General features: G+C 40.3%; 1 protein-coding gene and 1 long non-coding RNA gene across 10 annotated transcripts in view; one reads left to right on the forward strand and one right to left on the reverse strand.

The window, feature by feature from the left end:
• The window catches only part of FLVCR1 (FLVCR choline and heme transporter 1), a 28,858-nt gene that overhangs the window by 14,448 nt on the left and 2,784 nt on the right, over positions 1-11,626 (forward strand). For 5 of the 9 annotated variants that reach the window (XR_015142642.1, XR_015142639.1, XM_086342310.1 and 2 more), the window contains 6 exons: positions 3,695-3,762; positions 4,433-4,536; positions 6,189-6,299; positions 6,818-6,923; positions 7,149-7,260; positions 11,461-11,528. Coding sequence is in view for 3 of the 9 variants with exons in the window: in XM_086342310.1 (XP_086198436.1) it covers positions 3,695-3,762; positions 4,433-4,536; positions 6,189-6,299; positions 6,818-6,923; positions 7,149-7,260; positions 11,461-11,528 (569 nt within the window). In the remaining 6 variants the exon portion in view is untranslated. Of the gene's footprint in view, positions 1-3,694; positions 3,836-3,993; positions 4,063-4,432; positions 4,537-6,188; positions 6,300-6,817; positions 6,924-7,148; positions 7,261-10,175; positions 11,529-11,626 lie in introns of those variants that run through there. The other 4 variants (XR_015142641.1, XR_015142640.1, XR_015142638.1 and 1 more) reach the window with 3 other exon arrangements.
• Positions 7,324-10,319, reverse strand: LOC147356156 (uncharacterized). The gene is made up of 2 exons (XR_015142654.1): positions 10,183-10,319; positions 7,324-7,457 (listed from the first exon to the last, which is right to left on the reverse strand). It is a non-coding gene; the product is annotated as an uncharacterized LOC147356156 (long non-coding RNA).

An 11,626-nucleotide genomic window follows, 5' to 3' on the forward strand; every position in this document is an offset into this window, starting at 1 on the left:
GCAGCAGCAGTGCTCGTGCTCAGTCGCTCAGTCGTGTCCAACTCTGCAACCCCATGGACTGTAGTCCGCCAGACTCCTCCGTCCATAGGATTCTCCAGGCAAGAATACTGGAGTGGGTTGCCATGCCCTCCTCCAGAGGATCTTCCCAACCCAGGGATCGAACCTGAGTTTCCTGTGTCTCCTGCATTGGCAGGTGGGTTCTTTACCAGTGAGCCACCTGGGAAGCCCCCAAATCAGCTATACTTAAAAGACGAACTTTATAAATTGTAAAACACTGAAAGATGTAAGAGAAGGACTAAATTAAGTGGAGGGATAGACCATGTTTATGGAGGACTCAACATTGTAATAATGCCAGTTAACCTTACAGGACCACTGGGTTAACAAATGCCAGTTGTAGATTTGGGTTGATGGAAAGGTCAGACACATAGAGAGGCTCTGGAAACTGAACAGAGTTTACTTGTTGAAGGAGTTAGCAAGAATGAGTTGGGAAACACTGTAGAGAGTTCAGATATTCCCTAGAACGGTTGGAGAAGCTTGTTGACTTGATGTTGATCGCCAAAGGGGTCATAATTTCTAAATGAGTAAGGGTCATATCCCACGTTTTAGAAGTGTACTTGTCTGCTCCATCCATGCCTAGTATTATGTAGAAAAGATTGGGGCAGACTTGCACATAGGATAGTCTGGCTAGGTACCACACTCCTAGGACAGGTTTTCAGTGGCCAAAACTCAAGAAACCAAGAAGACTGAGAAACTTTTTTTTTTTTTGGCGTTGGGCTCTTTGGAGAAACTTAGCATCACTTATATCCCAGCTGTAGCCACTTGCTATCTGAAACTCAGACAAGTGTCTCACTCCAGATTCAGGTAGCAATACTTGTTGCTATTGTAATTCTTTATCCAGACTCTGGCTGTCCTCACTGAGTCTGGAGGAGTGAGGCCACCGTAGGGTACTGTGCAGCAGAGTTCACTCAAGCCTCCGCACAGGCCTCTTGTTTTCCTTGGCCTCCTCAGCCTAACCTGACTCTCTGCATTCCTGAACTCAACGGGAAGTGCGTAACAAAGGCTCGCCACCCAGGGGTTTTTGATAAGATCTCTGGACAAAGGCCTCATCTAGCAGTCTCCAACTTAAAACTGGGCTTGAAATGGAACTTGGCTAATTCTAAGATTCCGGTGAAAGAAGTAAGGGCCAAGAGCAACAAAGATAGTTTTGATAAAGAATAAGGTGAGGAACTAATTCTCAGATATCAAGGTTTCTAGAGCTGTGGTAATGAGATGCCATGTATTAGTAAGGGATAGACGGTTAGTTAGACAGTCTCAAAGAGCTGGACACGACTGAGCGACTGAACTGAACTGAGACATCACTGGAACACAATAGAACCCAGGGGCCTACCCCTGTGTATCAGTTGGCATAGGCTAGGTTAGCAATGAAACCCCACCCCAAACAAAAAATCTTAATGGCCTACCACATCACATGGCACAGCCTGCCGATGCCGCATGTCCAGTGTGAACAGCCAGCGAATTACTCGGAGATCCAGGCTGATCTCAAAACGCGCTCCCACGGTTACTAAGAAAAGGAGAACTAGCACTTTTGTTCACTTTTACAGTCATATGGCCGTGCCACTAAGAGCCTGCAAGAGGAAAAGCTAGAATATTTGCAAACAACAGAAGACCCCCTGGAGAAGGAAACGCAGTCCACTCCAGTATTCTTGCCTGGGAAATCCCACGGACAGAGGAGCCTGGCAGGCTATAGTCTATGGGCTATAGGCTATAGTCGTGGGGTCACAAAAGAGTCAGACACAACTTAGCGGCTGAACAAGAACAACGTGATGACTAGAGCATTATGCATATATGAAAACTTGACATTTGTAGACGAGAAACTACGTAGTAAATTGTCTTGGGACAATCGATTATCCATAGAGGAGAAATAATGTGAAGTTAGAACATGAATTGTGGATTAAAGACCAAAGGGTAAAAATCAGAACTTTAACGTTTTTTTTGTTTTTATTTTTTGGCTGTGAGGGCTGGCAGGTGGGATCTAAGTTTCCTAAACCAGTTTCCAAACCCACTCCTGCAGTCAAAATGTAGAGTCTTAAACACAGGGAAGTCGCCAGAACTTTAATGTTTTAGAAGCAAATATAGGAAACCATCTTTAGTATTCTTAAAAGAATTTTCTGATGCAAAAAAAAAAAGCCCTAAATTTAAAAATTGATAAATATGATTAAATTATTTTGTAGAAAGACATGACATAAACCATGAGAAAATATCTGCAATGCAATGCATATAACCAACAAAGGCTTTGCACCTACAATATAAGATTGACTCCTGCTAATCACTAAGAAAAGAGCAAACCATCCAGGAAAATCAGAGACATTTATATGTTTGTGTGTATATGTTGCTCATATATGATGCTCTGCCTTATTAGGAATCGAGGAAATGCAGATCAAAACCAGAGTGAGATACAATATCACACACATTTAAATTGGCAAAAAAAAAAATTTTAAATCTGACGAAGACAAATTTATCAAGAACTTAGAGTAAAGGAACTCTGTTGGTAGTATAAATGGGAACAACCATTTTGAAGAGCAATTGGGCTATATCCAGAAAGTAGAAGTTTTACTTCTAGATTTTTGCTTAGAGAAACCCTTATATACATAAGAACAAAAGCAATATTTATTGCAATATTGTTTTAAATAGTGAAAAACTGGAAAAAGCCTTAAAGTATCTATTGACTTAGGACAAGAGATAGTTAAATTGAAGTTTATTCGCATAGTGGAGTATTATACACCAGAGAAAACTGATGAGGTAGAACTAAAAGTATCAACATGGATAAACCTCAAAACCATGATACTGAGTGATATGAGCAAATTGCAGATGGATACAATGCCATATTATTCATATAAAATTTAAATACAGGCAGAATAATTCTGTTGTTTATTGATATACATATGTTGTAATATCTGCAGTGATAAATATGAAGGTCAGGGTAGGGATTACCTCTGAGGAAGAATAGGATTAAGGAAGATCTGCAAAAATGAATCTGAAGCAAAGATAGCAAAATGTTAACGTTTGTAAGACTGATGAGTAAGGGTATTTGTTACAGTCTCTGTACTATTTTGTATGCTTGAACTATTTAATAATAGAAAAATAATAAGTTTAAATTTCAGCTAGGTTACGAGACTTAGACTTAACGTGATACAACATACATGAAGAAACTCCGTTATCCAAACCTAGTTATATGCTTCCTGATAACCATCTGTTTTTAACTTTCCCTTCTAAAGTAGTCTTTAGTTGACGTCGTCTTCCTAATTTCCTCGTCCGTCTTTGACGCAGGGGCGAGATGGCTGCAACAGGGGTTCTGGCCTAACGCTTTAGCATTCGTTAACTTGCCCAGGTGCTCAGGAAACAATCAGTTGCTTGATTGCTGTTACACAGTGTTATGCACGGGATTTCTGGCCCGTATGTCTGAATCTAAATAATAGTAAATGATGTAATGACAGAATTCTACAATCGTACTCTCTCCTAAGCTTAGGTGTTAACGCTGCTCAGTCTGCATCTTGAAAGGGAATAGCGAGAGGTCTCAATTTTTTCTGTCAACTGTCTAAGAAGACATTGTATTTTCACAGTCGTCCCAGAGTGCTCCATATCACTTTATAAACTAGTACATGGCACATTGATAGTTTTCTCTTTATTATTGTAGGTATCATGACTGGAGCATTTTATTCAGTCTCAACATTATTAAATCAAATGATACTGACACATTATGAGGTAAGCTTCTGTCAATACTGTGTTGCATGCCTGGCCAGGAACTTTTCTTCAGCAACATAATTCCTGTGAGCATGATCATGAGACCTAAAGATGTATGAATTTGTTGCTATAAAAGATTTATACTTGTTTCAATTGAGATTACGTTTAATTCAATTTATAAAACAACATAGAAACCAGAAGTCATTATTGTTTTGACAATACCTCTGTTTTTTTCTTTATTCTTTTTTAAAGGGATAGTGTGACTGGTTATATGAGACAAGACCAAAAAAATGTAAAAGAAACCAACACAAATATAAAGAAGTAAATATCAAGCCCTGATCTCTCTTTCCTTTTGAAAAGAGAAAGCACTTCTATGTAAAAGCTATCAGATTAACTTTCTTTTCAAACACCTATGAATTACTTAAGAATTCTAACAAAAATCATTGTCCTTCTAACCATGGAGGATCAAGAAAAATTTCCTTTTTGATTTCTCCCATATGTCAGGTTTTGCTTTGTTTTTTTGCTTTAATGTAGAATGTCCATTCACCCTAATACACGTACTGAATTCTTCGTGTTATATTGTATGCTTAATTGTATCTGCTTATTTCCCTTGACATGAGAAGGCATGGGAATGTGAAGGATCTTTTTGAATTTGAGGTGTCTGATGAACTTCTTTTGAAAAAATTTTAAGGGAGAAGAAGTGAATGCTGGAAGGATTGGGCTAACACTAGTAGTAGCTGGAATGGTGGGATCTATTCTTTGTGGCTTATGGCTGGATTATACCAAAACCTACAAGTAAGTGAAGCAGGCAGATGTGTGGTGTACAACCCAAGGTATTTTGGTTTTAAAGGAACCTTTACTTTTCATTCTAAGAAACTTAAAAAGTGTTATTATTACTAAAAGACTTACATTCTAGACACTCTTAGGTTCCCTTCACTTCTGAATGTTTCAGTGGTCTCTGTATTATCTTATTGGTCATATTTATTTTAACTTTGAGAACTTGGATACCTTATGAACTCTCCTCTCCTCTAATAATACTCAATGTATACCACTCCAGAAGAGATCAGTTCTATTTTAAAAGGAGCCCTTTCTGAGAAACATTTGACTTTTGATAGAGACTTTTATATTGCTGTTTTCTCATGTTGTGAACTTAAAAACAAATAAAAAGTTTTCTCCTATCAAAAAATTATTGGTGAGCATAAGGCATTTTAATAAAAAGTTCTTGGCTAAAATGCCCTAAAACTGTAATAACACTTGACTATAATACTGTAATAGATAATATGAAGATTTTATATTAATTGTGTATCTATATGGAACCAGAAAAATGCTAATACAAAAGAAAAAGTGAGTAATACCAACTGGGAGACTGAGAAAGGGGCTTTCCGAGGCAGCATCTTTTGCACTGGGCCTTAAAAGAACAGCTACATCTAAAAAAAAAAGTAGAAGAATAGCTGCATTTCTTAACAGACAGAAATTTCTCATGTGTTTGGGAGAAATGAATGAATGGAACTGTGAATGAATGAAATAATGGAACTGTGTCCTCTACACCTTTCAAGGCCTAAGATACATTTGATAGATCTAATCTGTTTGATACTTGGTATCATTATCTAAGCTCTTTCAAAATACCTCTGATCTTAAAATGCTCCAAATAATTCTCACATGATTTAAAATAGCACTTACTGGGGCTTCATTGTAATGTAATGGTAGCTTAGAATGAAACCCATTAAATTTGTAGATGAAGAGAGTATGTGTAAAGGATTTATATTTATCAATAGTCTTTGGTCCGTTTTATAATTAGGAAACGGCTTGGCGTACAGATGTTCTTTGTTGCCCTGGCTTTCTTCTCAGGGTAACTGCCGTTCACGCACCAAGCTCTGGTCATGTGCATCACTCTTAGCTAAGAATCGTGGGAAGCAATATTTGATCCCTATCCTTAGAACCTTTGCAGTCTAATTGGGAAAAATTAAGGTGTTCATGCATGTAAAGTTAAATAATCATATAACAGACTAAAATAGATGTCACGTGTCAGTCATGTACATAGAAAATGATTAGGGAGTTTGAAAAAAAGGAGAATCTTGTAAGCTGCAGTGGTTAGGAAAAGTATTATGGAAGAGGCAGAATTTGATCTGAATCTTGAAATACAGATAGGGCAGCATCCATATCCCGTTTGGTGCCATAAAAATGGTTTTTACCCTTATGGGTATTCCTTTGTCTGAGCATTAGATATAAGGTGACTTTTGTTGTTGGCTGCAAACTGAAACTTTTGAAACTTCAGTTTAGTCTTTCAAGTCCATGCCTGGTGGAACCATTTTCCATAGATAAGAAAGGGTAAGTCTTGAAATCTGAAGAATTTATTACCATATGGACAGAGCAGAATTAGCCACATGATTTTTATGTGCCTAAGAAAATCAGACAGAACACTAACAATTCTGTTGTTTTTGTTTTAGACACACTACTCTGACTGTTTACATTCTGTCTTTTGTTGGAATGGTTATCTTTACTTTCACACTGAACCTTGGACACATTATCATCGTCTTTGTTACTGGAGGGTTGCTTGGGTAAGCATCGCACGTGTTAAAGGGAATGAGAGTGTGCTGTTAGAATTCTGAAGCATTACTGCTGTGGCTTTTCATTTTTTACAGTTCATCCAAAAGTCCTTTAATATTTTAAACTTTAAAAAAGATCCCTCTTGTGCACATAAATGTATAATTCTTTAGAACTATAAAAAATAATTCAAATTTTTTGCTATGCTGTAGGTGAAAAATGGATGAGCCTTACTTAACCTGAAGTCTCTTTACTTGGCTAGAAAGACAACTGACTTAGAAAACTAGGAGTATATTTTTCTCTGGAAAAAAATTAGAAATTGTTTTGCTTCCTAGTTCACGGTTTTGCTTGGCAGTTCTCCTGTCCTTGGGTTAATTGGTGAATCATAATAGTGCCTTCCTTTCACACACCAACCTCAAAACTTTCACTTATCTGATAATTATAACAAGTCTGAGAAGTAAAGCAGTTGCATCAACAGGAGATATTGTCCTTCCAATGATTTCTTCTGTGATTTTGAATTTATTTTCTGTAGTTTCTTCATGACTGGTTACCTCCCCTTGGGTTTCGAATTTGCTGTTGAAATCACTTACCCTGAGTCTGAAGGGACTTCGTCCGGTCTTCTTAATGCTGCCGCACAGGTGAACCTCTGATTTCTCTTAAATCTGAGACCATTAGTTTATCAAATATTCTAATGAATAATGAATTTGACTGTAGCTTTTGTTTTTAAAAATTCCACCTTTCAATGCATGTTTCTAGAAGCCAAATCATATGAATAAAATAGTTAAGAAAAGTTCTGGGGGAAATACTGTATTTGTTTTTAAAAGCAATCTTAATAATAAAATATTTCTCTTATTTGATTTTAGATATTTGGAATCTTATTCACACTGGCCCAAGGAAAGCTTACATCAGCATATGGCCCTAGAATGGGGAACGTTTTCCTCTGTGTCTGGATGTTTGGCGGCATCATTTTAACAGGTAGGTTCGGCGCACGCCTGCCGGAAGTGCTTGTGTCACATCGTCTTCGTATGTTTAATTTCATTTCTGTTGCTTCTCAAGGCTTGGCAGAACTCAAGGAAAAAAAAATGAAATAAGAGGCAGGATATTGTTTGCCTTCAGGAATATGAATCTGTGGATTCATTTTTGAGGTTTCAAATTCAATACAGTTACCACGCCTGGAAAACAAACCGTTGTAGCAAGTGTTAGCAAAGACTTGGGATGGACACAACTGGCCTCAGGTTCAGCTTCTGCTGCTCGTTAGGTGTGTGATTGTAGACAAGCTACTCCACCTCTCTCATTTTCCTTTTCTTAATTATATTAACAGGATATTAAAAGCTTGCTTTTAGGGCTTGCTATGAGGACTAACTGAGATGGTTGATGAGAAGCTGCTGGCAGGGTCTGGCACCTAGGGCCTGTCTGATCATGCAGGCTGCCGTTGCAGCCCAGGCTCCCCGGGCTCAGCCCCACCTCCCCACATGTGCTCCCCCTGGGTTCCACGCCCGGTTGGGGAACTAAGATTTGACAAGCTAAGGGGCATGGCCCAAAGGAACAGAAGCGAGATGTGTATCAGGGCTTCCAGGCCCATGTTGGCCTCTACTGCTATTTGACTTTATTAGTTTCTTTCTGCATTCCTTGTCTACATGAGAGACAGAGGCGATGGAGACGCAGAGAGGGATTGTTTTTTTTTTTTTTTTGATCTCCTATAACTTAATTCAAGGATAGAATCTAACAGAAAGATGTGAATCAAGGCTTCTTTTTATATTTGTTGAACACCTGGTCATCCTTTTTGAAACCCCCAGTATGAGCTCTTAGCAGTGATAAGCACATACTTTGGAAATATGCAGCCACTTAAGGTCACTGACATTTATTCATTACACTCTAGGGACTGAGTGCACTGTTTCCTCAAAGGAGAAATCCTACCAAGGAAGCGTTTTCCCCTATTCTCTTCAGTTAGTAAAACGAAACACATAAAACTGAATGTTTTGTGACTGAACGTATGTAACGTGGTAGATAAACTGCCTTAACTACTGAGCTGTCATAAGTAATTCCATATTGATTCTCAATTTCCAGGAGAGGAACACATAGGTATCAAATAGAGTGTTACTGTTGCACCAAAAAAGGCAACAGTTTTGTGTTCTCTATTCAGTTTATCTTATAGTAAGATTCATAAGTGTTAATTCAAACAGGTCAGGTACAGAAAATTAAGAAGTGTAAAAAAAGATCTTTAAAATCAGTTTTACATTGACAGTTTTGTCATTTAAAAATGCTAATTAATGTCTCTCATGTGTTGAGTGTTTTACTAGAGAGTGTATGATGGATTTGTATCCAGTAGTCATTTGTACAGACAGAGGAAAGAGGGCTGAGAGATTGCTGAGGTGTGCTGAAGGTGATACCTTTTCTTTTTTATATTTTTTTCTGAGACTTGTTGGCAGGTCTTATTTTGACAGAGGAATTACCATTTAAATGCAGTGCATTCTGCTTTTCTAGTGTTAATTGTTCTCTGTGAAGCAGTATGCTTCACATATATATCCGCTCCTTAGCGGAGAAATGGTGATACAGGGACAGAATTCAGAGATATTTTAGAATCAAACCAGTACGCCTCAACGGTTTGAAAGGATACGAAAAATGGGGGTTGGGAAGGGGGAAGCGGGCGACTTGCTTGGGCAATTGAATGGATGGTGGCTTTCCTGGTAGCTCAGACTGTAAAGAATCTGTCTGCCAAGGCTGGAGACCTAGGTTCGATTCTTGGGTGGGAAAGATCCCCTGGAGAAGGGAATGGCAACCCGCTGCAGTATTCTTGCCTGGAGAATCCCATGAACAGAGAAGCCTGGTATAGGCTATAGTCCATGGGGTCACAAAGAATCAGACATGACAGAGTGACTGACACTTTCACTTTCTCTGGTCCTGCATATTGAAACTGAAAATACAAAAAGGACAGGTGTGGTGGGAAGATGGCAAGTTCTGTTCTGGACAGGTCGAGTATAAAATCCCGTGGGACATTCAGGTCCAAGGATAAATATATGATTAGACATATTGGTCTGAAATGTAAAAAAGATCAGGTCTGGAGGTGCAGCACCCCACTCCAGTACTCTTGCCTGGAAAATCCCATGGGCAGAGGAGCCTGGTGGGCTGCCATCTGTGAGGTCGCACAGAGTCGGACACGACTGAAGTGACTTAGCAGAAGCAGCAGCAGCACTGTTAATGTGGTAGTTAAAGCCACAGACTACACAAAGAGTGTAAAATAAGAAAAGGGACAAATTGGTGGGTAGTTAAATAATCTAATTGGTCATAAAGCAAAGTCAAAATGAAAGGTAAAAGTAAAATCAGTCTTAAAAGTTAGACTACTTCTTCTTTAGAACTTTTTCTGTTACGGATAGCAACATTTTAGAAATTCAGACATTTACACAAAGATACTTGGATATATATAAAATGGCCTTTCTGACTGCATTTAAATGATTTTAAAGAAACTGCTTATGTAACAAGCTCCCAATTACAAGCAGCTTGATATTAGAACATCCTCTTGGGCTTCCCTGTGGTCCAGTGGGTAAGAATCCGCCTGTCAATGCAGGAGACATGGATTCCACCCCTGATTTGGAAAGATCTTACATGCCGCAGAGCAACTAAGCCCACGCACAACTACTGAGCCTGTGCTCTAGAGCCCATGACATGCGACTACGGAGCTGCGCGCCGCAACTACCGAAGCCCGCGTGCCCCAGAGCCCATGCTCTGCATCAAGAGAAGCCAGCTCAACGAGAAGCTCGCACGCCACAACAGAGACTTGCCCCCGCTTTGCTACAACTAGAGAAAGCCTGTGCACAGCAATGAAGATTTGGAGCAGCCAAAACTAAATAAATAAATCACTCTCTAAACTGCACCATTTCTCACATATTCAGGCCTTACCATCTCCAGCAGGATGAGAGCCTCCTGACCGGCTTTGCTGCCTCTAGCCTTGTTGCCGATCACACCCCCCACACAGCTGCCAAACGGAGCTCCTCCCCAGTCACTCACGGCGTCGTCCTGCCAACCCAGCCTCCTCTTGCTGTCTCCCGTCTCCCTCTTGTGCTTGATGCTCCGCTGATCAGACGACCACGGGTGCTGAGAATAGACCCCACTCTTCCTGTCCTGACCTCTCGGCGTGTACCGGCTTCCGCCTGCCTGGATGCCTTCTGCTCGGCGTGTACCGGCTTCCGCCTGCCTGGATGCCTTCTGCTCGGCGTGTACCGGCTTCCGCCTGCCTGGATGCCTTCTGCTCGGCGTGTACCGGCTTCCGCCTGCCTGGAGTGCCTTCTGCTCGGCGTGTACCGGCTTCCGCCTGCCTGGATGCCTTCTGCTCGGCGTGTACCGGCTTCCGCCTGCCTGGATGCCTTCTGCTCGGCGTGTACCGGCTTCCGCCTGCCTGGATGCCTTCTGCTCGGCGTGTACCGGCTTCCGCCTGCCTGGATGCCTTCTGCTCGGCGTGTACCGGCTTCCGCCTGCCTGGATGCCTTCTGCTCTCCTCTTGTCTGCTTGACAAGTTCCCACTCATTTTTTCAAGTTTCAGTTCAAACGTGTCTCCTCTGATAAGCCTTTCCTTATTTCCTTCGGCTGACACAGACATTTTCCCCCCATGCTTCCACCGTATCCTGTCCGTGCCTGCATTACTGGAGTTGTTGCACAATGTTAAAATTGTTTGCATGTCAGTGTTTCCCATAGATTGTTGTTGTTTCGTCACTCAGTTGTGTCTGACTCGTTTGCAACCCCATGGACTGTAGCCCACCAGGCTCTGCTGTCATGGGATTTCCCAGGCAAGAATACTGGAACGGGTGCCATTCCTTTCTCCAGGGGATCTTCCCGACCCAGGGATCAAACCCACGTCTCCTGATTGCAGGCAGATTCTTTACCATCTGAGCCACCATAGAAGCCCTTCCCTAGATTAGAGGGTCCTTTAGGGGAAGAATCGCACTTTTCGTCTTTGTGTCTTGGTTCTTAGCATCCTGTATTTGTTCACCAATGAATGACTTGCTAATTAAGTTAATGACTTAGGTAGTGTTCTTTTTTCAGGCTACAAGAATGTTATGGAATATTATGGTACTATAGTGTGCTACATTTGACAATATCAAAAAAGATTTTGCACTGCTTAGAAAAAAGTATATTTATACATACTCTGTGGTAACTTCATTGATCCTTCTCTATTTGCAGCATTAATCAAGTCTGATCTGAAAAGACACAATATAAATAAAGGAATTACAAATGGCGATATTAAAGCTGTAAGTAGTGAATATTTTTATGATTATACTATTGAGAAATGTGTGCATAGAGTAAGTGTAAACCCATCTATGTAATCAGCTTGTTTTTTAATTCCTGA

Source organism: Bos grunniens, chromosome 16 (genome assembly GCF_055505025.1).
Source record: "Bos grunniens cultivar Pamir isolate PY7600 chromosome 16, Bosgru_T2T1.0, whole genome shotgun sequence".
NCBI lineage: Eukaryota > Metazoa > Chordata > Mammalia > Artiodactyla > Bovidae > Bos > Bos grunniens.